This window comes from Cygnus olor, chromosome 1, assembly GCF_009769625.2.
Source record: "Cygnus olor isolate bCygOlo1 chromosome 1, bCygOlo1.pri.v2, whole genome shotgun sequence".
Taxonomy (NCBI): Eukaryota; Metazoa; Chordata; class Aves; order Anseriformes; family Anatidae; genus Cygnus; species Cygnus olor.
In genome coordinates this window covers 185,414,759-185,442,097 of record NC_049169.1, presented here as the reverse complement: position 1 = coordinate 185,442,097, position 27,339 = coordinate 185,414,759, and the positions used below count along the sequence as shown (strand labels likewise).

The 27,339-nt window shown below is 44.1% G+C and overlaps 1 protein-coding gene and 2 long non-coding RNA genes across 7 annotated transcripts in view; 1 reads left to right on the top strand and 2 right to left on the bottom strand.

The window, feature by feature from the left end:
- Positions 1 to 27,339, bottom strand: part of STARD13 (StAR related lipid transfer domain containing 13) — a 296,363-nt gene that overhangs the window by 128,301 nt on the left and 140,723 nt on the right. The window contains exon 1 of one of the 4 annotated variants that reach the window (XM_040543791.1): positions 20,528 to 20,731. The exons of the other annotated variants lie outside the window; for them this stretch is intronic. Within the exon in view, the coding sequence (XP_040399725.1) occupies positions 20,528 to 20,651 (124 nt within the window). The 5' untranslated portion in view covers positions 20,652 to 20,731. Of the gene's footprint in view, positions 1 to 20,527; positions 20,732 to 27,339 lie in introns of those variants that run through there. 4 annotated transcript variants of the gene reach the window in all.
- Positions 5,108 to 20,515, bottom strand: LOC121063398. 2 transcript variants are annotated; one of them, XR_005815961.1, is made up of 3 exons: positions 13,087 to 20,515; positions 11,709 to 11,791; positions 5,108 to 11,191 (listed from the first exon to the last, which is right to left on the bottom strand). It is a non-coding gene; the product is annotated as an uncharacterized LOC121063398 (long non-coding RNA). The 2 variants fall into 2 exon arrangements; XR_005815960.1 differs by having other exon boundaries at positions 11,709 to 13,275; positions 13,904 to 20,515.
- On the top strand, positions 20,955 to 26,827 carry LOC121063417. Its single transcript, XR_005815963.1, has 3 exons — positions 20,955 to 23,424; positions 23,954 to 24,014; positions 24,130 to 26,827. It is a non-coding gene; the product is annotated as an uncharacterized LOC121063417 (long non-coding RNA).

Below are 27,339 nucleotides of genomic sequence, written 5' to 3'. Positions count from 1 at the left end.
TGACTCTGGAGTGAGGTTCACTGAGATGAACGACACTTTCCCCCTCATACCCACAACCGTACGACAGGACCACTTACTCACTCGTTATAGTGCACCTCTCCTAACGAACTGCAAGACAGGTCCATGATGTCCAACACCACGTGGAGTTTCTCGGGCTTGGGTTTAACCTGCCGTTCTCACAGTAATCAGTCGCTTGATCTTGCTGCCGAGACCCATTTCCCTTTTATTGTTAGTTACACTTATCTGGCTATAGCACATCTAAAATTAAATGGCAGCGTGAAGGCTTCTCCTCATTTGAAAGCACGAGTGCTATGAGAACAACACCGCTTCCCAGCCCTGCAGTGGCACAGGTGTTATTCCCATTAATGACACGCAGTTATAGGAAGCCGCACGGTCTGGTTTTCAAGTCACAGAGAAAAAAAAAATCAAGTATTCGCTGGTAACTTGTTGATTTCTGAATTCCCTTCTACAATGCTTCAGGTAGGAGAATATTTCATTTGCTGGGCTTTGGCTAAAACTCAAATATCCGACACAAATTCTTCCCTATGCCTGCACTTACAGATGCCTGCACAGCAGCTAAGGCATTAACACCAGGCAATTCCTCCTTTCTCAAACCTGGGAAGAGAAAAAAGTCATACGTGGGGAGCCCAGAGCTGGGTTTATGATGAGGGTTTCTCTTCTCTCACATGTTTTGAACCCTGTCTCTGTGACCGAGACATTTAAAAGCAGAACTTCACTGCCTGAATGTTTTAAAAAAATGTTTTATGTTTGAATACAGGCGTTTGTTTGCGCGCTGGGATTACTCCAGCCTGCAGCCAGAGGTCTCGGCAGTGCTCCGGACGCCTTCCCGGGGCTCTGCAGCACACGGGGGCTGCCAGCAACTGGACTGGGGCAAAAGGAAAATAGTTCAGGCCAGATTTCAACATCGCTGGGAAGAAGGATGGAAAGAGCTCATAACGGCAGAGCATTGCAACAGAGAGCTGCTTAATTGGAAAGCCTGATACCGAAGTGTTTTGGAGGCAAGGCAGCTGCTATGCGAACTGCCTGATAGCGGGTTTTAAAAAATGAACACTAAGCAAGCCTGTTCCTTATGCATGAAAGGCAGGCTTACAGACAGCCTTGATAAACTTCAAATCAGGAAAAGAGGCTTCTGAATAGTACATTACATCCTCTTCCCAAGCTCTAGCGCCCCGGTTCCAGCACCAGAGGATTACACATTTGCATTTTAAGACCCACATGTTTAGGGGATAGTCCCACTATAAAACATACCTCCTGATTATAAAAGCATTCGTGGCCTCGCCAAACCACCGAAGGCAGCTCCAATACAAGCAGAGGATTAGAAATGATATGCAAGCTTCACACAACAGGAATGTGTTCGTGGGGGCAAGGGATGCCAAGGAGAAAAGAGTGGCAACCGCCCCATCCACCACCAAAGCTATTTACAGCAATAAGGACACACGTAAAAAGATGAGGAGATGAGGGTCACAGCAAGAAAGCTGAGGCAATTCCTCACATCAGTACTCCCTTAGAGGAGCTCAGGAATGTCAGGTCAATAAACTGAAGGGCTGGATATAAAATGACTGCCCGGTCACCTTTGAGGTCTAGCCCACGGCTTAGGATCACCTCTCAACAGAGACGTGGAAAGTAGCAATATGATTTTCCAAAAGGGCTTCACAGGGGAATTTAAGGAACTAAATTCTGTAGTCTGTGGTGGGAGAGCTGGAAGATACTGGGAAAAATCAGCATGTTTTGTAGCAGTAAGTCATGCCCGAAATCTGTTGAGATTGTAAAGGGATCGTGTGGTTGTTACGTCAGCTTTGGATTTTGCAAAAAGGTTCCACCAAGACCCACCACCAAGAGGTCATAAACAAGCTCAGCCATCAGGTACAGAAGGAAAAGGCCACTTGTAGCATAATGACAGGAAACAAAGGTGGCCATAAATATTCCACTGTCACGGTGGTGCAAGGGAGCCAGCAGACTGCCCCTGAGACAAGTAGGGGAAACTACGTCCTCCACCATCCATACAGGATTTATTTCTTAAAGGGACTGGGTAGCGAGGTGGCAAAATGGAAAATGTAGAGATGATGCTGAATTAGCCTGGAAGTGAAAACAGAAATTGGCTGGAAACACTGAAGGTTCTTATGATATTGATCGAGAAAGCATTAAAATTGTAGCTTTTAAGTGTTGATAAATGTACTGGGGAAAAACCACCCTATAGGTACACGATGCACGGTGCACAACGATGGGATTTAACAGAGCTCTTATCACCGAGGAAATAGATCTTGGACAGGTTTATGAAAATCCAATACAAGTGTTCAGCAGGAACCAAAAAAGCAAAGAGGATTTAAAAATTTGTAGAAAAAGTAAGTGAGAGAAAAACAACAAACACCATTATGCTATTTATAAAGGTCTGCCCCCCCTTGGTACTGCTGGGGTCTTTCCTCACAGTGAAGTAGGGAACATTGAGTGAACTGATCTTGGGCAGGTCTGAGATGAGCAGAGCTCCTTTCTGTTGAAGAACTGAAGAATTACTCTTCAATATCCCTTCGTATTACGCATAGCTGAACTCTGGAAGTCACTGCTAGAGGATGCTGCGGCTGCCAGAAGTTGGAAGCGTTCAAAAGAAGATCAGGTAAATTCCTGAAAGAAAACGCCAGCAGGGCCTGTTACGCACGAAACCCTGCCTGGTGGCTCAGGACCAACAGGGAGACGGCTGGGACATACAACGCACGCACTATAACCCCGTGCTTACCCTGGCCTTACAGATCTCCCAAAATAGCTGTGACTGCCCACTAACCAGTTCGTAAATGCACTGAAATTACCACTGCTGTGGTCTGTGGCTGCAGCCTGAGGAATAGCCAAGCTTCCTCGGCCACCACCTCTCCGTGCCCTCTTGCCACATCTGCCCGTGCCGTGCAGTCGGGGCCTGCTGACCACGGAGGAGGTCTCAGGGGACGTGGCCCTCCCGTTCCCTCTGCTCTCCCAGGGGGCTGGAGGGCACCAGGAGCCCCTGGCCGGTGGGTCAGGTCATGTAATTGCTCGGTTGTTTTGTCCAGTGTCTGGCTGCTAATTTCAGCACTATGGTCTCATTCCTGTTCACTTCTAAACATCACATTTTTTTTTCTCAGTCAAACCACGCCAGTGTATGAATATAGGCTCCGCTGGCCTTAGCTGAACTATTTATGTGCCTACCTTATGTCCGGATCTAGCCAAGAATAGCCCCCATCCTGTGGTGTGAAGTCCCCAAAGATGGTGTTTCTCAACAGTAAATTAAAAAAAATAGGGTGGATAATAAAGAGAGTTCAAAACAGAGGTCAAAAGAGAGGAAGACATTTCAGGTGATAGGCCTTCTTTTCCAAAGCTTTTAAAGAGCATTATCAGGGGAAAGAGCTAGCAGTTTCCATACCCTTCGTGCAACTCCATCTGTTAAATCTATAGACAAGTTCCTAAACCTAAACCCACAGGAACTGTGTAAATGTATTTAAGTAGTGGTGGGCTAACACACATCCTAATCTCCCCGTCTCACTAACAAAGTGTTTGGATAACACAGTGATAAGGTAAGAAAGTGTTTAGATAAACTTAGTTTCTTATGCTATCCAAATACGTTGTAAATCCCTACCCAGACCTACTGCTGGTGTCACTGAACCACGGGCAAACATTCCTATCTCAGCTGAAGGCTCGTGCCCGCGCAGGCTTTGTGTGAGGCCTTCCCTATTTATTTTCTTTTCAACAGGAGTCTGGGACCACGGTAGTGAAAAAAGAGAACAGCTTCACATTTTGATCTGGTTTTGAGAGAGGATTTTTTTTTTTAATCTGTCTGTGCTAGAGGGAGAATGCTAAAGTTAGATTTTGACAAAAAAAACAAACGAACAAACAAGAAAAACACAAAACCAGAACACAGAAGAGCACCTGGCAACCCCACTTCAAACTTATGGGACTGGTGCATGGGAGCATGAAGGTTTATTTTGTCCAGAAAATCTCCAGGCTCTTCAAAACCATTAATATTCATTACATGACTTCACTCTCAGGTCCAATGAGGCAGACTGATCGGGCAATGACCTGCTGTAAGACTCTGGGGAAGTCCTATAACCCATATTCGCACCAATTTCCTAACTGATAACAGTAATCTTTGCCTTGCTTTGGTATCTATATGTAATAATAATAATAATAATATATAACATATAATACATATATATATATATATATATATAGGTTTGTAGGCACTTTCATCTTCCTTATGAGCAACATCAGTTCACTGGAGGCAGGTGAAATTCTCGTGGCACTAGAATCAGCTAAGGAGAAAGTAAATACCCTTCAAAATGGCCCTACACCTGCAGTGGGTTCCTTCAGACGAGATGCTTATTGCCTAAACTTGCAGAATGACAAAGATTTCCCAATATATTATTAAATGCATGCTACTGGGTATTATGAACGCTGCGTAACACAGACGATGTGTTTGCACAGGCGGCTCTACAAAGCAAACGCACCAACCAAAATGTCGGGTCTTGGCTCTGCTGCTGGATGGCAGCCGGGCACACACGGAGGTGCTCTGCAGAAGCAGAAGGGACTGTTTCTGCCTCCACCTCTCTCATCTCCCTAGTGAACCAAGCTGACTTCAGCCTCATGGCAGCCACCATCCCTGGCCAGATGTGTGGCAGTCCCGTGCTGCTGCTACGAGGGCGAGTGAGGGCACTGAATCCAGCGCAGAGCTGAGGTCTGCCCATGTGCCACGTGCCCCAAAGACCAGGGTGTGCATGATGTTCTCCTCCCTGCCCATGATTACCCATTTGAGCATCCCAGAACCAAAAAAAGGTCCTGCACAGAGCATAATATGGGCAAGCAGTGAATTTGGTCACTAGTCCCCCACCGTGACACTGCAACTGCGACCAACACACTCAGACGTTTAGCTGGCTGCAGAATTTTTGCCATCCCAGTGCCTAAATGGCATCTTCACAAATATAGGAGTGAGGGAAAATATGGGGCATGCACGTATCGCTTATCCCTCACCCAGAGCTAGAAATTAGCATAATCTACATCAATGGCTCTCTAGAGTATATTAGTTTCCCTGTATGTTTGAAACAGAAATCATGCTCCCCTTGGCTTTTAATCCCAAATAATAATTATTTTTTAATATCAGGAGGTTTAGGAGTATCATAAAGTTATAAGTATTTTTTTGCTATAAAAGAAAAAATAAGCCCTGGCAGACTTTCCACCATAAATCAGCAGTGGAACGGTTTAAAATGTAAACAGATATTCATGAATTGGGCAAGTCAACTCATCAGGATTTTCTGCCTCCCTGCAGCCAACTATGCTGTGCACAACTCAAAATTTCCATTTCTTGAACCTGTATTTCTTTTTTTTTTTTTTCCCCACTCACAGTTTGCAATGCACTATATGGACAGTGTAGAGCTCATTTATCTAGCTGGATAAAGTCATCCTGGCCAACAAGCTGCAGGTGGTTTTTTTTACGGAGTGGAAGCCTGCCAAATAGCTGGAGCCATGCAGAGGAAAGGGCTTCACATGGCTCCCCTGCCAGCCACCACGCTGCTTCTCCTGAGAAAGAGCACGTAGCCCGCTCCTCTCCTTCCCCACAGCCTGGCTCTGGAAAATGCCTTCAGTGAGTAAGAAGGACCGGAGAGAGCCCAGAGCCCAACATGCCGCAGCAATGAAAATTGCATGAATTACTCTCCCCCCGCACTGTCCCGTGTCAGCTGTACTGCCCTGCAGCATATTTTCTTTTTCTACCTCTCCCCTCTCTAACCCTACACCTACGTGCACATCCTCCCCCCTCCTCCAGCAGCCACTTACCAAGACTTCTTCTCCTCTGTTGATTCCCTCTCTGTTCAAAATACGTAGACCAAGAGAGCTGGTTGATAAGCTCCATCCCAGCAGCAAATTTCTCTTTTACTATCTCGATTCCAGTGTGATGAAAATATTGCCGTCTACCCTCTGTTTGTGCTGGCACCCTCTCAAGTCACTCTCTACCAGGCTTCCTCCCCGACCCACTTTCTGAATATACAGCTCTCTTTCAAATCAAACCCGCAGTGTTCCTCATTTGTTGTTGTCTACTTAAGGTGTTGCTCCATGTTTATGGAATGTAGTTTTACTGGAAAAATTCCTTGGCCAAAACCTTCAAAAGGAACTACTCATCTTGGGTCGATTTTCCATGACACTCGCAAAGCTCTGACTTTCTGGGCGTCAGAGCATAAGACCTCTTTGAAGTATCTCAAATTGGGCAACTAAAAATTGCAGAACTGAAGTTGCACCTGACCTCTGAAAAAGGTTGGTCCTGTTTATGTTTGCTGATTTTTTTTTTTCTCTCTTGACAGGTAAATGCTACAAGGACATGAAATTAAGCTAGAAGTGGAACCTGAAGGACCATTCTGCTGCGGAGGTCTTTTACACCAAACCAAAAACCACCGATCACCCCGTAGTTGTTCAGGACTTGTACTGGTGTAGAAGAGAACTGGCTTTCATGTTCTTTCTATGTACGGTACACTCGGATTGCAAAAGAATGAACCAGCGATTCAGGTACTTCGGTCTTTATTTTTCCCCTCTTATGTCCCATGGAACTTATGACAAATAATACACTCACTGTTTCATAATATGTTACCTGTGTTAATAGGTTGTACCATAAATTAAAACCGAATAGCATTCTGAACGTTTTGCTTCCAAACCACTAATAAACCCATATTGCTTTGAAAATAAACTTTGCTCCTCCTTTGCTCAGACCAGTGAAAGTCCACGTGACAGGGAGGCACCTGTGAATGACTTGAAAATAACTTTTTAAAGTAGTAATTGTGATGTGAAGGATTACACGTTTCCAAAAGATTACAAACGGGAAACAGACTCTGTGTCTCACCAGCTTAGGTGTAGCTCGGCTAGGAAGTGCACAGTCACGTTGTAAACCTCCCTCTTACTTTGTTCCTAATTGGCAGCCTCGTTAACAACAGCAGCAAAGAACTATTTACTGAACCCTGCAAGCTAGGAGCTGATACCTTAAACTTGCCATGGCCTTCTACCCTTTCCTAAGCACCTACTAGCACCTACTGTGAAGAACAGGGCACCTACCTCAGGCTGACAGACTTCTGCTGTGAGTACACCATACAAAGTGCAACAAACATTCACACATCGGATAACTAAACAATAGTTTGAAAAGTGGGCTTCAAAATGCACTTTAAAACATGCAGTAGGAAATCTAAAATTCCATATATAGCTGTTGCTCTTGTTGCTTAGATAAACCAGTCAGGAATAAAAATAAAATCATGCAGCTCTCATTACTAACTTTAAGTGCCACCGAAGTCCCAAGCGCCTTGTCAACCCGATCTGCTGCCTCGCTTACTCGAGCAGGTATCTCCAAACGAAGCCAGAGATGCTGCGGGCAACAATCTCTAAAATTAAACTTCTGCGATGCCAGCGTCTCACCAAGTTCCATATCAAATGCCCTCAGGTGGCAGGCGAAGAGACGGCTTTTCACTCCTGCGGAGGCGTCTTTGGTGCTGTCACGTGGCTGGGACTGTGGAGGGAAACAAGCACCCCCGGAGGGCAATTCACCCCACTTGTCTCCGACATCCATTTCAGGATGACAGGACTTGCTCTGGGAGGTCCCTACTTCTGTCTTGACTGTAGAGGACCCCCAGTGCAACCAGCTCAGTGCTTTCGGAAGGCATCCCCACCGCACTCGCTGCTTTCAAGCCAGGGCAGTCACCTATCTCACCCTCTATGTTATTTATAACATGAATCATGCTGTGTGGATTGAGCACAACGCAATGCCTCTACTCCGGGGACAAAATGAAACCGAAGTGGAAAAGGAAGCACGACTGCTTCTCTCAGAGTACGTCTGCCAGTCCGTACGGCTCAGCTGATGTGGCTGCCGCTTTCCCGTTTGGGGATCCAGCCTTGATCTAGAGATCCGGCTAGGAAACTGTGCTGCACCAGGGCTGACAGGTACGTCAGTGCCTGTGCCACATGCTTCAGAAAAGCCCGTGAGAGGCTGATGTGGGCCGCAGTCACACCGTCGTTGGCAAGCCAAGTCTCAGGATGCTGTCCAAGGGACAGGCGTCTTTGTTTCCACCACTGCACTAGCACGGTCTGCATGGACAAAAGCTCAAAACTACTACATGCTGAGGAATCCAGGAAAAAATTATGTTGACTTTATAAAAACCACTGTATTCCACAGCTTCCTCCTAATTATTTCCTACTTATTGGCTTACTGCTGACTGTTTTTTCCCCCTGAAACACTGTGGACACACATATTTTACTCAGGCATCTACTGGCAAAAATAATTGAGAGACGAGACGTCCGGTGTAAAACAATGCCCTCTATTAGAGAAACAAGTCATTAAATAAGAGCATCCACAAATAGAAAGGGCTGTAAAAACAAATAGGGGAAAGCATCTGGTTTGCAACATCTTTGCACTATTTGCAGTAGCTAAATCTGGACCCAATTAATGACCTGTTTATTTTCCAAAATTTCAATAAAATGCCTTGCAAAAACTTAATCTGTCTCTGGAGAAAGTCTTGTTTCCTTCCATATGTTGCCTGATCTGTCACAGCAATAAACTGTCTTCCCAGTTTCAGGATCCCTAGCATTTGCACCAACTGATCCTTTCCATAAAGAGGAGATAATCACTGCAGCCCTCTAAAAGCCAGGAGCCTTAAGAGAAAGCAACAAGGGGTGAAGGAGCGAGTGCTCTGCGCTGTAGCTCTGCCATGACCTAGAATGCAGAGATTTACAACAGCTCTGCGGATCCTGGTGTTCCCACCTACAATTCGTCCCAGCTGTTTTATAATCCCTATGAAACTGCTTCTTTAAAAGGCTGCCATGCCACAATTAATCTATCTGCCTTGGCCTGATAAACACTTGTCCTGATGTCCTTGTTGTTTAGGATGCCTTCAAAAGAAACAGCCCTGGCGGTTCTGTAATTACGTATTTTATGGTTTTGTATAAAACAAAGCAGATGTTTCAGAGTCAATTTTATTCGGTAGTGTCTTTTCTAACCTAGATTCTGGAATTTATTTGATCTCCATTTGAATCAGATTAGCTACAGTAGCCTCTACTTTATGATACATCAGAAATACAGATGTTCTGGTACCTTCCAGTTTCTGATGAACGCATCCTACCACACTGAACTCATACGTACTATGTTTAAAGAGAATGTGCTGTTGGTTTAGAGGTTAAGTGTAACAAAACGGGTGAGTCCAGATAAGTGAACACTTAACTCTGTGTTTAAGTTTATATGGTAGGTAACTGCTCTGCTGAATTAAGGCCATAATCAAATTATCAGAATCAAATTCATTCCGAAATAAAAGCATTTGGAACATATAGACATATAGACATAGGGACATATAGAGGGAGAGAATGTAATTACCAAAATACTTATTTGCCACGCTGATGTAAAACTCTATGCTTCCGACTTTCTAGGAACTAACGCTTCTTAATTTTCAGCAGGGACGGAGTGAGTCAAGTCAGGATGACGGAAGCCATCCTTACAACAGACTCCAGAGTGTTTCTGCTGGTTTTGGAGAACTTGCTGTATATTTTCATTAGTGTAATTGGCCAAAATAAATAAAAAAATAAAAAAGGTTCAGCTCTTTAACTGATAAGGAAGCTGTAAGAGTTCTTCCCAGGAAGGATGCTGGGCAAAGCCCCAACCACCTCACCATGTGGCAGGTCCAGAGGTTCAGGCTACATATGTCCAATTATGTCTGTTAATGAAGATTACTGACATTTTGAAAGCTGACTGTGTCTGTTTGGCTATGCAATTTCCCAGTCTGTTCAAAGACAGCTGATGGGCTCAAGGCTATTATGAGGCTTTGAAAATCTCAACTGAGAAAAGTAATAGAAGATATGGTAAAGGTGAATGAAGTAATAAATTACGTAGAAAAGAAGAATCAGTTGTCATTTTCACCTTCCTATGATGTGAGAAATACAGCGGTGTTCAGTAAGATTTTACAACTACAAATTAAACTTTAAAAATTGAAGAGGAATAATGCATGCCATGCACTGGTTCTACTCGAAGGTACGTGATCTGAGTGACTACCAACACCACTGCAGAGCAATACTCCTCCCTTCAGTTTTCTTGTAACTACCACCCCCTTTAGTACTCGCTCATATTGTATCATTTTCTTCTATTTCTGCTGCTTTATTGAGGGAGCTATTCTGAAGACGTGCGTTTACTCTGTTTCAGACAGTGAAAACACAAATGGACAAATACTCTACAAAAGGAAAATATTTTTGTTTTGCCAAAAAAGCGGTGCCAGCCTTTGCTGAAAATCCTAACTTCATTACATCTACAAAAATACAAACCTTCTAGTACTTTCATTTACCATCGAGGCATAACTACTGTCCATTAAAAGCACTCCTTCCTAAATTTCATGAGAATATCACGTAGGTATTCAATCCACAGTATTTTAAAGTCACTTGTCGCTCTTTTGTTTTGCACTTTGAGACAGATAGTCCCATATTTGTTTCTGAAGTAGCATTTGCAAGTCGGGATTGCTGCAAAATATTTGCTAGAAAAGAGCGTGAATAGTTCACAGACTTGTCAGAATCCATCTGTCTGAGTCTATTAAAGGGTGCATTCCCAGCTGTGGTCTCTCCGATGTCATAAATAAAAAGTTCTTTCTTACTACAAATCCAGTGGCTGAAATCTCCCTGTAAAATTGATTTATTTAGATAAAATCTGTCCTTATGTTAAAGAGACCTCTTAAAATGAGTAAAACCATGAGATGCCAATCACATATTCTTTCAGCAGTAAAATGACACATAAAGGACTCACAGTCTCAAGTAATTTACTACAGCATTATTCGGGATAAGCTATTACATAGCATGTCATTCAGAGCAGGATGGGTGGGGGTGGTGTGGGGAGAAGGAGGTGTCTTTACCAGAGGAACGAGACGCACATTGAAAATACCTAAAAGCAGTGTGTTGGGATAGATGTTCAGGTCCCACTTCTCCAAACTTTAAATATGTATGCAAAACACTTTTGGGAACTCCAAGCTATGAACCAACTGCAGGTGATTCCCAAATCTAAAGGATCTCTTCTTTTCCAGCACTAAGTATAATTCTTCAGCATTCTGACGGAGAGGTATCACCTGCTACAGTACTGTTCTGACCTCTCTCTTTCAACACTCCCTCAAGCTATCCCCTTCTCGGAGCTGGCAATTACCCTGAATTTCCTCTAAGGCTGCTGTGAAAGAAGACCAAGCAAAGACATTTTAAGCTGCTGTCAGCTCAGATTTAAACATATACAAGGTACGTTTGAACTATGTTCCTGTGCTGAAGGTGTTTTCCCATCAAATTCTTTCTGTAATAAAACCAATACTCCAGTTTTTGTTTCCTTTAAAATGCTACTGTACTAAATGACCTGTGAAGGGTCAGTGCCTTCTGTCTCATCACAGCCTGGGACATGAGTCCCTCCAGCCCCAAAACCAGCCTCCCCAAGGGGCAACCAATGCAATTCATTTAGCTCTACCAACAGAAGACACTGATTATCCCTGCATTAGCTCAGATCTTCAACAAGTAAAATTAGCAAAGTGTTGATGGAATTCAGAAAGCTGTTTCTCAATCAGTGAATTTATCTTCAGGGCCAAATTATTTAAGTATTTACTAAGGTAGGTGACACACCATACACATTTCAGCAGTCTTCTAAGTGAGTAGGATTCACAAATCTCTATTTATTTTTGAGCATGTTCAGCAAAGCTTACTTTCACAGGCAAATCTTAGGATGCCTCTGAGTCCTGTCTTCCTCTTGCAGTCATGCAGGTCCCAACCAGCAGCACCTTCACCCCTGAAAAGCACCATGTTTTGATTCTTAAAGCCTTAAGGTACAGACAGCCAAAATACCAGAAGTTCAGGAGCATCCTGCCCTTGAAAAATGTTTTTCTCTGCACCAATTTAGCATGTTTTCTGATTTAATGTGATACTAAAGGTACTCAAAGAAATATATTAAAGCAATTAGAGAGTTTGAATTCTACCTTTCAAGTCACAGCATGAGCATTAATGCTAGAGAAATACAGTTTAAACAATTCTCAGCTAAGCAGGAATTTTAAATGGTACTTGCTTTGAAATAGGTTAGGAATCAAATTGTTGCAGCTTAAAAATGCAAAATTTTTAAGTTTCAGTGCCTCCTCTTCCACTGTATTACAGCATGCTGCCGGAGCTGTAAAAATGATCTCTGGACGTAACAACTCTTCTATGTACTTACAGTTCAACAACAACAGGGGAGAGTCGGTATCTTGATTAAATTATATGCTGAAATACAATTCTCTCTGATAACTTTGAACAGCAGAGTATGTTTTAGGTTTGGATGATGCTCTAGCTGGAAGCATCTTGGTTTTTTTGTTAGCGTTGTTTTTTTGTTTTTTTAAACTCTGATGAGTTTGGGGCTACTTTGACATTGCTAAACACATTCAGTCTGTAAGTAATCTCAGGACCCCAGGCCAAAAGATGCAGAGTTGCTTTGTCCACACTGCTCTAGATGAGCACCCTGCAGGTAAGAGGGGCTGCATCCATAGTTTCTGACCTCAAGTGTTTACCCTGGGAACCTAACACATGTTTTTTGGTAAGATTTCTTCCATCAAGTGCCCAAAACAATGCAAGAGCTGTGTCACAGTCCCTGAGTCCCGGGGTTTTGTAGCATTAAATTGAGGGCATGTGCTGCATACCTCTGCATGGAGCACCGGGGCATGTGGAGGTGATTTACTCAAGTGAGCTGAGTATGACTTGCATAAATCCTGGTGTAATTAAACGTGATTAAGTCCTGCTGCAAAAGCACAGAAAGTAAAACTCCAGGATGGCACACTGTACTTGAGGCATTCAGTAAGCCTTGAATATTGCCTCGTCTTAATAAAACCGGTTATTGTGTCTAGTGTTCTTCCAGGCATATTGTGCACCCATACTGCTGGAAATCACTGTATGTAAATTACTGCCCTCTACTGGAACAACTGGCAGAGTATTTAGCAGTATTTTAAATTACTACCTAAATTAATTCAATGATTTTTTGGAGTTTGGGTTTATTTGGAACCAATTACACTTAATTGCAAATGTTCTTGATCCCTCTTTGTACCAAGTGCAGTTACTTACTGTGCTTATTTCTGTATATATCTAATCTTTGCTTATTTGCAGTATATGCTGCACCAGGATGGTGTGATTGTCAAAATATTTTCATTTTTGAGCTGTAAACAGGACATGTCGAGGAGCCAATGAAACGCAGTGCTCTTGTGGATGCTTGATGTCAGTCAAGAAGCCTCTTACACTGCCTTACTTTTAAGTCTGCAATAACCAAAAGAAAGCATCAGCCAAATTGAAAATAAGTGAAAATAATATTCCCCAAACTAATTTTTTAAGACTCATAAGGCAGGTACCACCTCTCTAAAATCACAAGGCTGGCTTAAAACTCTGACATTTTACAAAATCCATCAGGATTTTTTGTTTGTTTTCCATCTTTTTTTGAAGTTCAGAATTTCAAGCTTTCCTTTTCAAACTTGAGATTTAAATAAACTTCACATTTATTGAAAGTAAAATATACTTTCACTTGAAAGCTGGGTTTCTCAATGAGTTGTGACTCAAGCTGATAACGTTTTAAAGAAATCATGACACGTAACATTGCAGGAATTGGCTGTGCTATGACAGGAAAAAGTAAAAGGAAAATAGGAAGAGCAAGACAGCACGTTTGTCTCACAAGATAAATGAGAGATACAAAACATGGAAAGGCAAACACACGTCAAAGCACTGCTCTGTGATACGGCCATTCTGGTACTGCCGGCAAGGATTACACAAATTGAACCATGAAGTCATCCAAATTCTCAGAACCCTTATGAGTGACTACTTTTAAATAAAATAAGGAATGATTGTTGCAGGTTTTTTTCACTCAAACAGAAAGCGATGACACAAAACTCACTTCAGAAGTGACTCTTTGCTGGTTCCTGAAACTGAAAATCCCATCGTGCTGGGGATGTGACTGGAAGGCAGCAGGGTGAGAGTCCAGCCTGCTGGGGCATCCCGAGTCCGGGAACTTCTCGTGTTCAGGAGCCTGCTGGCCAGCCATCCACGAGGCTGTATTGATGCGAATTGCTATGGCGCTCACTTAGCAGCTCACAGTTTGTTGTGGATATAAATGTTCTGTATGAACGGTCTAGCATAGTTATTACTGTAAATAAAGTCACTTGAGTGGGGATATGAAAAGTGGCCTTTAGAATTACGGTCATATGAATAAAAATAGAGCACACCTAGTAGGAAATAACTGAAACGACGGGTAATTTAGCATGCCATGACTGGTATTAAGAAGCAATCTTGGGATGGAGAAGCATTGTTACAGTTTAAAGTCCGACAAATAAGTTAAATATTTATACCAGTCTATGTGAGCTCCTGTGTATCAAAAAAAAAAAAAAAAAACAAACAACACAAACCCAACAATAAATACATCCATCTAAACATACAGGAACTTTGTACTACACATTCTGCTTCTGGAAAAACAGTACTCTGATTTGTTTCAAGTATCATGGTCTGCAGACATCAGCAACAATTACAGACTAACGGGGATCCTCCAGAAAAGCACTGTGCGGCACACTGACTGTCATCAGCAGGCTTCTGGTCGCACAGGAAACACCTACCGGTGGAACAAACCACGGCCATGTGTAGGTGCGGAGAAATATGGAGAAACATTTGCCTACTGAGAACTGAAAGAACCTGGTGGATGCTTCAGGAACCACACAAAGTCAATAGCAAAAATAAAAATAAACATAAATAAGTTGTAGTGGAAACAGGACTGACCTCATAACGTCCTAGAAAAAATATATAGGTATATGTTAAAGATTAATGTATGATTAAAACCAGTGAACACCCAAGCTCCAGACTAAATGAGATTTATCAAGAATCTTTCCTCTTTAGCTAAGTCACAACTGACTGATCCAAATGGTATCCATCCCTCTTGTCAGCAGCGCTTTGTCATTTTATCAGCAGAGCTTTGGGCTTCATGTTAGGAAATTAAGTAATCAAATTTGAATTTGCATTTCCCTTGGGAAAATAATCTCTGATATAGCTCTCTTTGATGGAAGCAGGACTCGTTCACATACAGAAGTTGTGTATTAAACGTAAAACCAGAAGATTAGTTTTCTTGTTGCTCTCGGAAGCTCTGCAGCTCCTCCAGAGTCACTCCAGATCTCACGTGATGAACGGCAGCGGAGCCACGGGAGAGGGCATGAAAAAAATCACCTCTCTCTCTGAATTTCGAGGCTGCGGGGAGCCTGTGGCTCCCTCCACAATCTCCCGCTGATAGAGAAACATTTGGCACGCCAAGCCTATTGGTATTTTTGTAATTGTATTTCTGGAATTCACTTCTGGCTCCCGCGGGTCATGGGAAGGTGGCGGCAGCGCTCACAATGGTGGTATTCTGCCCCCGCCGCCCCCGCTCGCAGCCTGGGCCCTGGTCCTCGGGGAGCATCTCGGGGAGGACAGGGAAATTACAGAGCACGGACGCTGCCTGCACGCAAAGAGAAGCATCTACTTATTTCACAGAAGTTCACCTAGAAAGCCCTCCCAACGTTAATACTGCGTGTACAGAGCGATTAATGTAATTTATGAGATTAACGACTACTTGTTTGGCTATCACTCTGTTTGCAGGACTGATACAACCACAGAAAATTTCCTGGCACGCCAAACCAAAAGAATCGCTCAGAAGTCATTTTTTTTTTTCTTCCCCGAAGCACTCAATCCCAAATAAAGAACAGCTTTCATAGCTTTTCTCCTTGACAAAGGACAGTCTTTTCCCATTGATGGGTTAGGGCTGGGGGGAGCTTACACTTCCACGTCTTATCAACATCCACGAGAATCGGCATCTTGTGCTCTCCAGTGCATGGGTAGGGAACGTCTCTGCTTTGCTTTCTGAAAACACGGGCATCATTTTAAAACGGGACATAAAAGCGTGCACACCAGACTGACCCCAACAAACTCCAGGTTTTTCATATGCTTCAGAAATATGGCAGGTTTTGGCTCCACACTGGCATAACAAAATCTTTGCTACAATTCATTTAGCTCTGCTTGTGACCACCATTTTTTTTTATTTTTTTTTTTTAATTTTTTTGCTCTTCCCCTGTCCCCATGGCTCTGCTCGTGCCAGGGAGCACAGACTCCCAAAATCACAAACTCACGCCTGATCGTTTGCACCCAATAAAAACCCAACAGCCCACAAACCAACCACAAATTACTCTTTGGAGGAGAGGGGGAATCGCCTTGATGTCTCTGCCAAATTCTGGATGTGGTAATTATTTTCTGCCTCACAATGCCTTCCCACGTTTTCAGCTGGACAAGTTATCCTCCATTTCCTATCCTACTTCAGCTAACGTTCGGCATCATCTCTGACATAAACGCATTTCAGTCACATTTGAAGAGATACCTGTAGCTGCGTATCAGTGTGTAAGATCTTCCTGACTGATCAGGGATGCCCAAAGCGTAGGTTTTCTAAACCCTTCCATTTGAAGACCTTAATTTCAGCTTGTTCAGAGTAAAATTTGCTTTAAGTCACGAACCTGCTTCATGCTCACAATTTTTGATGCTGCAGGTCATCCACTTCCAAGATAATTTCAGGCCAAGGTCCATTGACCCACTGCATATTTTCATGCTACTTGATTCACCAGTGCTTCATCCATCACAGCGAAGGCTCAAGGAGTCATTTTAGTACCAGCCTCTGAAAAATCTGTCCAAACCCGGCCGATTTATCAAACTTTGAAATGCCATTTTGAGCAAACCACTGAAGACCCACGGAAAAGTTGCCCCAAATTCCATTTGCATGGGGAATGGCCGGGCCCCAAACTGAGTGGGGTCCAAGGACCTTTGTTGTTTTTTTCATCTTTGCCCAAGACCACACCAGGCAGTGTCTTCACATACACTTCCCTGTCTGATGACAGACAACGATCCAGCCCTTGATCAGAGCCCTGTAGCTAATTAAGCCAATTGCTGCAGGACTCCTGCTCTATTTCTCGCTGATGCTGGAAGGCATGCAGGGAAGGGTGGGAGACAACAAGCAGGAAAAAATGGGGTTTCTAAGACTACGCCGAGTAAACGGTGGCCCTGAGTGTCTGCCCACGTCTGTCTGATTTGCAGCAAGTCACTTGATATAAAATTTGTCCAGACAGGCAGGAAATGTGACTTACTCTGCAAGTTTAGCACAATTAGATCCTGGAAACCTGATCTGCATAATTATTGTGCAACAGGAGTCACTGAGAGCAATTAAGTATTAAAGTATTTATAACAGGGAAATATAACTACTAAAAATTCAAGTTCTAATACTCAGTTTTTGATACTGGTGAGTTTAATCTCATCGTGCCTCTGGCTCCCATCTGTAGAATGGGACATAATCTTACAACTTCTAGGAACACAGCTAAAACGTTAATGGCAAGAAGTTTGCAACACTCAGCGAGGAAATTTAATTTGCATCAGGCTTTAGATTGATACCCTCAGCTATGGGGATTGTTACCCCGTACAATGAATGAGGGAGAAAGTTCTGTGCAAAAAAAAAAGGGATGCAATAACATCATTAAAAGACAGTCCTACTCTGTAAGGAGGCTGGACAGCAAGGCAGCAACAGGCAACCTTACCCCTGGCATCTCCTGACTGTGAAGTCCTGAGCTTCAAAACTTAAATATATTTGTTCCGATTTTTTCAGCGTATAGCAACTGAAAGCGTACTTTTCAGCCACATACTACGGATGTAATAACTAAGGCTCGTTGTGTTTTCTTGTAACAGGTGATCGAGATTTGAGTAGTGATCTCAGAAACACCCTGGGGTCATTATCGTTAAAGGGTTTGTTAAATGTGTAAGTCGAGTTCCAAATTTCCATAATAGCATAGTGGTCCAGAACTACCCTAACAGTAAAACATGGTATTTAATACGAGTTTTCAGACCAATAGGGCACCACTCCAACAAGGGAGTTAAATCCTGGTTCATTTCCCAATCAATAGCCAGAAAGTATGTGCTTCATCATAGCTAAGCTGCTCCGTTTTGCTAGCAACAAAAAAAGCCACAAAAACCTATTTCATGGCAGATTTCTTTAAAATTATGGTAAACCGTGAATTAGTGCATTAGATACTTTTTATCAGCTTAATTCATGTTTCCAATCTTGAACTGACATAAAAGTGATCATATTAGGGAAGGAATGAGTTTGAGAATCCTAACAAAAAACGTAAGCATAGCAGGAACATAACCAGCATGTGAACCACCTCTGCAAAAATTATGGTAAGCACAGAAAACCTAAGGCTGGCATTTGCATCACTGCAGCAGGTACACCCATTGTTTAAGAAACAAATCCAGGTTGGCGAATCAAGAAGAGTGACTGGGAGCTGCTGGGCACCACAGCTCCTGCCTGAACATGAGACAGTGTGGGACAGTCCCAAGCCAGGAGCACAGCAGGGACCAGACTGCTCGATCCTCTCACTAAAAGGTTGAGAGGTTGGAGAAAGGGTGGACGCACACTGTAGTGGTCTTTTTACGCACCGCTTACTTGTCACGGCAGCCCAGCCATGCTGTCTGCCTCTCTGAGAGCAGAAGAGCCAAGGTTCAGCTCTCTCTTTGCTCCAGTCAAGGCTCAGCTCCTTCCTGCTGCCCAGCTGCATACTGCACGCCTCTGCTCCAGCACATGGATCCTGCAGAGGATCCTCATGAGGAACACTGGAGAAAGCCCTGAGCAACCAGCCCTGCTCCCAGTGCCAATCCCACTGGGAGTGCAGATCCCACCAGGAGGACTGCAGACCTCCATGGCTCCTCCGTGACAGGATTTCTATGAAAGAAGCAGTAGCTGTCCTGTACATACTTTCTTTGTGGGTATATGTTGGGCAACTGGCACAACCTTAACAAATAAATAGAAAAGTAAAGTAGACCAAAAGAGTAATTATGTAAGTGCTGGCAAAGCTGTTATCACAATGGTGACTTAATTGCAAGCCTTTATTCGTCTTGATTGTACAGGACAGCACACTGATGGTTAAAACTGCATTTTGTTTTGGTTGTTATTCTTCAAAACCAGCCACTGGTTACACTGCTGCCCTGACTGTCAGGGCTGAACCACAGATGTCAACTTTGGGAAAAAGAGAGAACTTGTACAACTACCTACCTGTGCTGGATTGGATCTATTGTGATGGAGAAGCTGCTCTGGCAACCAGCAAGCCAGACAACACATGTAGATGTTTTTAGATTTAAATTCCCCTCCCTTCCCATTAATGGAAGTTGGAAGGAGGCATACCAATATGTGTTGCAGCTACAGCAGCCAGAGTGACAAATACATACAGAAAGGACAAAAATCCCTGAGACATAAAAGTATCGGAACTACAGAACGTACTTGGAATCAACAGATGTTATTTGTACACATTGTGTTATGCTGTCACGTAATTCGCTCAATTAAAGGACATATGTATCATGAACAGCACTTAAGTTACGGAAGCGCATAAATCCAGGACGTTAGTATTCTATCCACCTTAACCAAAACGTCTGACACCATCAATTTTAATACACAGTGGCTTTAAGAAGTTGGCTATGGCTTCGTGGCAGCCTGCCCAGGTCCTTTGCTCAATCAAGCAATAGTTGTCTTTGACCAAAAAAGAAAAAAAAAAAGCCAGTGTCATTGCTGAACGTCTGCTGGCATTTGCTTTTAATATAGGAATAAGCAGATCACGTGCAAAGACAGATTTAGATTTTGGGTAACCGTAACACTGCAGAATTAACTGGTTTAATAACTTATTAGTGAAGCTACCCACTTCTGATTCATTTTCCAAAAATTACTACATAATTTACGTCCGTTATGTTAACTGTATGTACATATGAAGTCCTGTGCTGTAGACAAACTGTAGGCACTCATACCTCATGCTGTTTACCCTCGCATTGTACAATACCAGCATGTCACAGTGCCCTGGGCAAGGTCACCACACTCCTAACAGTGCTGGGGGATGTGGCAGAGGAATCCGTCTTAACAAATTACCCTTCATTATACACGATTCTGCTCATAAATCTTGATGTATCGCTTCCCAGTACCGTAAATCTACCTCGCCCCGCTGCGCACCCTCCACATCTTTGCATTTATGAAGCATTTTGCCCAAACAAATCAGTCACACACACGACGCGAAGGTGCCGCTGCTGTAGGAGTGCTCTAGGAGTGCCTCGACCTCCCGGAGCACCTGCTCTGTCCTTCTGCTTTCCACCTGGGGACAGGAGCCCGAGCCTCAGGAGCACTGAGTTGCCCTAGAGCCGTGACAGCGCCTGTAACGAAGCAGACCGTTTTTCCCGGGGGACTTCGAGCCCTCCCCGCACGCCACCCCCCCGAGGAGCCCACCTGAACCTGCCGGTGCCTCAGAAAACCGACGGCACACGCAGGTGAGCCCGACCCGCGGAGGGGCAGCCGCCCACCTGGATTTCCGCGCTCTAGCCTTGAGCCCGGCACGACCCCGAGCCTGCTCCCGGTGCACCGGGGCAGGTGCCCCCCTTCCCCGGGCCGGGCTCGCCGAGCCCCGTGCGGCAGAATCCGCGGCGCGGCGGGACCGACCTGCGAGCCGCCGCTCCCTGACATTCCTCCACAGCAAGTCCCAGGCTTTGGCGGTGGAGTCCCGCAGCTGCTCGCTCAGCGACCGCCGGAGCTGCGCCTTGCCCGGGCGGCGCTGGCTGCTCATCCTCGGTGCCTCCTCATGCCGCCCCGGGCGGCCCCGCTCAGCGCCGCCGCCGGCGGCCACATGGGGCCGCGGGGCAGCCCCGCCGCGCCGCAGCCCGCCTCACCGCCGCCCCTTGCACCTGAGCGCCGCCCGCCCCCGCCCCGGGGCCGCCGCTCGGCCGTCAGCCTCCCCCCGCGGGGCGGGGAAGGTGCCCCGGGACCCGGCCCGGAGCCGGGGGCGGCCCCGCTTTGAGGGGACGGGGGTCGCGCACCCCCCACACACACACCCGCCGCCACAGTCCGGGAGGGGTCGGCGGTGCGAAATGGCCGACCCCGGCTCCCCTCAGGCACCAGCTGTGTCTCCAGGCACCACCCAGCCTCGGTGGCCCGAGTGTCAACTTTAGGTGGCCCTGCGCCTAAATTTCGTGACCCTGCTTGATTTGGGGAGCCTTCGGTTGGGATCTGTTGGGTCCCAACCGCCCCGTGAGCCTGCACCCAAGCTTGGGCTGGTGCTCACACCCCTGGGTGCCCTCCTCAGGGCAGCCCGGACCCACTGGTGCCCACCAGCGATGGCCGGGCCTGCTGCTCTTGGGGTGGCAGAGGGAGGTCAGCCACAACGAGGTGACAGAAAACCCGGCTAGCAGGGTGTTATCTTTCTCTCAGGAAGTAGTAATAGCCACTTCACCCCCGACGGTACTTTTGCCAGAATAAAATAGTTTTTCTGAGGTCTCTTTTTATCAGCTTTCCACCAAAGTCACTCTCCTCGCAACGCAGTCTCTCCCATTTCTTTCCCTCTTTTCGTTCCACCCACTTATCTTCTGCCTCCCTCCCCCTGCCTCATTCCTCCCATACCCCCTTCATTATCTCCTCTCTAACAAGCTCCTGCCATCCTGAAAGGTTTCATAACTAAACTCTGGCAGTCACTTCTTGCACACATTTGCAGACAAAAAGGAATTCTGATTCCTCCATCCCTAGATGAGCCAGAGACCAACATCAGCGCCCTTACCCCATTTAGGAAACCAAGTTGGGGCCTCTCCTTCCTCTGGGATCTGGGAAATATTGTTGTAATGATTGCCCTTTCCCTATTCTCGCCGCCCATGGAGCGGATGGTTCCCAGCATTACTGGCAGCAGAGAGTCTGATAGCAGGAAAGGACAATAGGGGCTTAATTTCATTCGGTTGCAAACCATTATTTATTACTTACTATTTTTGCAGAGTGTCTGTGATGTGCAATGAAGAAGCTGATGTTCCTTAAAGTGACTGCCATGCACTGAAACAGCTGAATACCCTGGTGAAGCAATCATGTTAAACATTACAGATATCCCCATCTTGTTTAAATTAAAATTGTCGCTGTAATGTCAGCAATACCCATACAAACTACAAGCAAACACACAGCTGTGTTCCATATTACCACTCAGTTTTACTAATGTCTTTCGCCTACCCTCTGATGTGATTTTTTTTTCATTGTCCCTGTTCTTAAAATGCTTAAGACTCATCTTAAGCTACTGCATTTTATGTAATATGGTGGTGATGATGTACTTCTACAGAACTTGTAAAGATACTGTATGTCACTCATCCGTCTGCAATTCAACCTACAGCATCCTCCAACTGACTGGACAAACTCTTCCAGGGCCAGATGCCCCCAACATCTGGCAGGAGGACAGCATAATTACATAAATACCTCCACATCCCATGATCCAGAGCAAACACCTGCTGATGTTAATGGGAGGAGAGAGGATTACAGTTCCTGCAATCAGCTTTTTCACCCTGTAAATCAGCTTCTGACCTCTGTCTCACTTTATTTAGCTCCCTACCAATACAGCCATTAATGGTATGTAACACTCACAGTGCTTGTTCTCTGCCAGGGGCTCCTGTCTGCTAGGAACCAGGTAGAGATGAGCAACTGATTTCTGATACCCTGCTCAGCTGCCATATAAAGATCAGCTATGACACGGTCTAGACAGGAAATCACAACTTCAGTTTTAAAGGTTTTTATCCATATTGCTGTGTCATTGCCCACAGATTACGGTCCGTGTCAGTCAGCACTGTAACCTCCAAAAGTGGTCCTCTGGCAGCCACACTTGGAGGTGCCCCCTCACCGCATCCAGTCTGTCTGGAAAACATGTCTTCATTTCTTCAGTTCCTTTCAGTAATGGCCAGAAAGTGGTGATACAGTAATAGATATTCTCTTCCCTTTTATACCACTTTGAAGATGTTCCTTTATCAAAAATGTTCCTAGACGTCTAGTTTTACTGAAAATGGCCAATTAGCAATGAGATACTAGCAAGTGCTAATACTGTGTTATCTCACCGTAGGTTACCAAGATAAATGCCCGCGATATGGCTGTATTTCATAATCAGCAGTAGAACAGAACTGGCAAGCCTAGACTGATCTCTGTGGCAGGCACTGACAAAAATCTTACTAATTCCAGGTACTTGCCATTACTGCGGAAAACTAAATCCAGCAGCAAAACCAGATACTGTACTTTTTTTCCCCAGAGAAAACAGTGCTATTGAGTAATGAGAAAATATCTCATGCAACAACTGGCCCATTCCCATTATACATCTTTAATCACAGTCAGCTGTTCACAAGTCAAGTTACCAGTGCAGGTATTTTTGATGTATTACACCTAATAGCAGCATTTACAACAAAAGCTGCGCTACACAACCTGCTAGAAGAAAGGTATGTGTTAGGGATCACTCACAGGTCAAAGATGTTTCACTTCTTTTTAGGATGTTAGGAAGCATGACTAAGAGGTAACGTTCTGGACCTCCTCCGCACATTTTCATTGACTGGGTAAGTGCCCAAGTAACCAACTGATCAGAGCTCTTGTCCACAGTTTGGAAGTTTTTGATATCCTGAACAAGACGGATAACCTTTGGGGAGGGTGGGATGTGGGGGGTGAGAACATGTTCCACAGAAAGAGCAGTTTTCCTGCTTCATGCTAGTCTTGCCAAGATGGTTCTGTTCAGAATAATTGCAATAAAAACAATGTATATGATGAAGGGAAAAGGAGAAAATTCCCAGCTGCCCTAAAAGAAGTTGAACTATGACATTTGCCTTTTCTCATTGATAACAGAATACTGGCAGGAATGACAGTGGTATTTGTCTCTGGAGATCTTGCAACCATGTACAACGTTGTGAAAAAATCTAACCTAATTACACCCATGCTCTGATGCCACTGTGGCACAGAAGTCTGATGTTCTAATTATATATTTAGCAATTTATAGTTCCTCCCAATCACCATGGTAATTAAATGGCAAGTTAATTGATGCTACATAATAATCTGGCCTCTAATTAGAAGTGTGTTTTTAATTTGTTACAGCTTCCATTATGCAGCCTGATCCAGTCCTGACAACGTCACTGCAAAAAATCCCGTGCGTTTGGTAAGAACAGAATCAGGCCTAAGGAAAGACAGAGATGACAACCTATCGGTTTGCCATTTGTAAACTACTGAAAGCCTACAATAAAAGTGTAACTTCTTTCCTTTTTTTCCTCTAGACCTTAGTTACTGAGAGTCAGCATTTTGTGTTAGTTTAACCACATCAGAAGAGTGGTCTGCTTGTGGAAAAACAAACCCGGGAATGCCTTGCAGAGGAAAACAAGAAAGGAGCACAACCTTGGTTACTGCATGCTCTTCGGTGGGCACAACCTCCTCAACTTGTATATCTTAAAAAGAAATAACAGAACCAAAGACGAAATCAATTAGCAGTACAGGATCCCTGATGCAATCTGATGCTAATCAGCACAATACCAAACTTTACAATACGCCTTTACAATAAGTCCTCAAGAACTGACTGTAAATTAATGAAGCTTCATGAAGTTTATTATACTCCAAATGATGTTGTACTTCTGTAGCTTCAAATAGCAGCTCAGACAGCCGGATATACATACATCAAGTAATATTTACATCCTTGGCAATGATCTTTATCTCTTTGGGGGTCCTACAGCTCTGGAATTTGTTTTCTATCATGGGCTGAATGTCCCAAGTCTGATGTTGCAAGTCTGACTTACTTCTGGAAGGGAAGAAAAGATCTGAGGTTTTCCACTGCTTGTTTTCCTAACAGCAGACTGCAGTGAATTGCATACTAATTCTGTGGTTGAAGTTATGTGAAAAGTACCAAGGACATGAGTAGGTGTCCTCTTTTACATCTAAGTAAACAAACAAATATTTCGGAGAGAGAAAAACAAGAATCACTATGAACGAAGACAAAATGTTCCAGCTTGTTCCCTGGCACGCTCTCCTTGCTGGTTATTTCTATATGCAAATGATCATCATTTTAAGGTAGCTTTAATAGGGATCAGTTATAAAGCTGTTTCACTCTTGCCCAGTTTATTGAGAGATTGGCACCTATCTGTTTGCCCTTCTCCCTTGCAGCTTCCTGAAGCCCTGGGAAAGGATCACTCCACGTTTTGCCAGCAGCAGAGCGCTGCTGTCTCGCATTAGCTGGGGCCAAATTCTTTCACTTTTGTTCACGGTGATTAATGCTGAAATAAACAGGACTTCTTGCAGAATTCAATGTGCAAAGGCTCAAAGTATGCTCAGATACAGACTCCAGTAACAAAGTATCTGCTGTTTGACTGCACTCCACCTCCCTTGCTGGAACTGGCATGGAGGAGATGGGGGAAGGGGGGAATTAAGATTTTTTTCTGTTCACATGACAAATGGTTGTATATTATTAATAAGAAACTGTAATACCAAAGTACCTAGAACCAGAAACTGGATGGAACAAAAATACAATCTTTGCCCTCAGGCAACTGCAAACTAAACATAAACCAAGACACCAGTGGAGAGAAGGGTAGGAAGGGAAGAGTACATGAGAACGATAAAACAATGCTGGCCAGTGTACTAACTGCTGGTGTTAGCACGCCAGAATTCATTTTTGGAGGCACTGACACGAAGCAAGTTAGCAAGAGGGTCTCACAGGAGGTTAATGCGATATCGTAATATATTCAGAGGACCAACTCCCAAGCATGAGGGGCAGCTTTAGAGAAAGCGTGCCAATGCATATTTGAAAATGTAATGGGTAGACAATGAAAGCTGGCATCCCATGCAGACAGACTGTGGGAATCAAGCTTTTAATATTGAGCGAATGATAGATAGCGGAAGGGCCTTCAGCCGTCAGCCAACCAGCCTCCGCTGGATGCAACATAAAGGCAGAGCGAACTGCAATGAATGGTGACAGCAGAGGACTGCCAGCGGTTTTGCATTTGGGATGCACTCAAGTAGACCAGACCATGTCTATCAAGGCAGAGTAAGTGAGAATAACGATGAGATGGCAAACATGGGATAGAAGTTCTTCCTAGAGCAACCATGAATTTTCACCTGAAAAACTCCTCCAGAGAGAAAATTCATTTCTTAAAGAATAAAATTAGAGAAAAATTCAGGGTTCTCTGTTTGTTTTCTAGAAAACAACTGCAACATTCCTGTTCTTACCATGGAGCAGGATTTTCACCAGCTGGCCAACCTTACCTTGGACTTCTATCCGTATCTCAGATCCTAGCCGTAGCTAGCTCCTGCAGATTCTTTCTGAATAATCCCTCTCCTGCTCTTTTCATGCCTCCTTAACTCAGCCTAAGTTGTCGCACAAGAACAATGAACCCCAGGGGAAGGCCCCACATGATAGGTAGGAGGATGCTGCAGTCAGTGAGAGGAGCGAAAAAGGTTATAGAGAGGTATCTGTGGCACGGATGGTCAGTGAATGGATCACTAAGTCAAAAGAGCACCTCTAGTGCCTACCTCTAGCAGACAACAAAGCTTATACTCAAATTGAAAATTTCTCTGAAATGCAGACACAGAAGCCCTTGCCCATCTCTCAGCAGAGAAAAATGGCCAAAATATACCAAGCACCAATAAACTTTCAATGTCTTTGGTAGGATGCTCTGTGGACATCTTTAAAGTATAGTATGTTGCAGACATGAAAGCCTGGGCTGGGCAAAGCTCGTGGTCACTGGAGAAATAATCACTTCTTCAATGATTAAGCAACTGGGAATGTGGCATACATTTTATGCGTGTAGATATAGTATTTTTTTACAGGAGCAGAGCTTGACATTTGAAGGTGATTAATGCACCCGCGGAAGTGAGCGGTTATGTTGAAACAAGAAATGTCTCAGCGCAGAACATTGCCCCTGCTCTTCTCATTCTAGCTTCTGGTGTCACATTTTTTCCCCACCTTTTTGTTGCTTGACAAAAATATATTATTCTAAATTACACCTTTCTTGTGCTCATTTCCTTAATATTGTATTGGGACCTTGTCTAAACTAAGATTTTTTTTTTTTTCAGGCTTCCAACTGTTATTATCATCACAGTAGAAATAATTGAAACATTTGTAGAAAAAAAAGCTTTGCAGCAGTCAGTGGCGATTTAGCACACACCATATCTGGATATTGGTTCAGAGACCTGGGAGCTTGTTCTTTTTTTTTTTTTTTTTTTTTTTTCTTTAACTCTCCTGGATTACACAGGAAAACACGACCAGTTTTGACAACAGGTTCTAATGACAATTCAATGGAGCTGTTGCCAAGACCAGTTTACTTTTAAGAAAGGGTAAGGACTTTCTTCAGCTACACAAATGCTCGTGCACAAACGCTTTCCCAGATTTCAGGTTACTGACTGATGGGAGGATACTGCCAATAACAGTATAATGCAAGCTATGGATTTTTAGAACTTCCTGTGCTACTTATTGCGCAGCTACTATTTTAACTTATTCAACA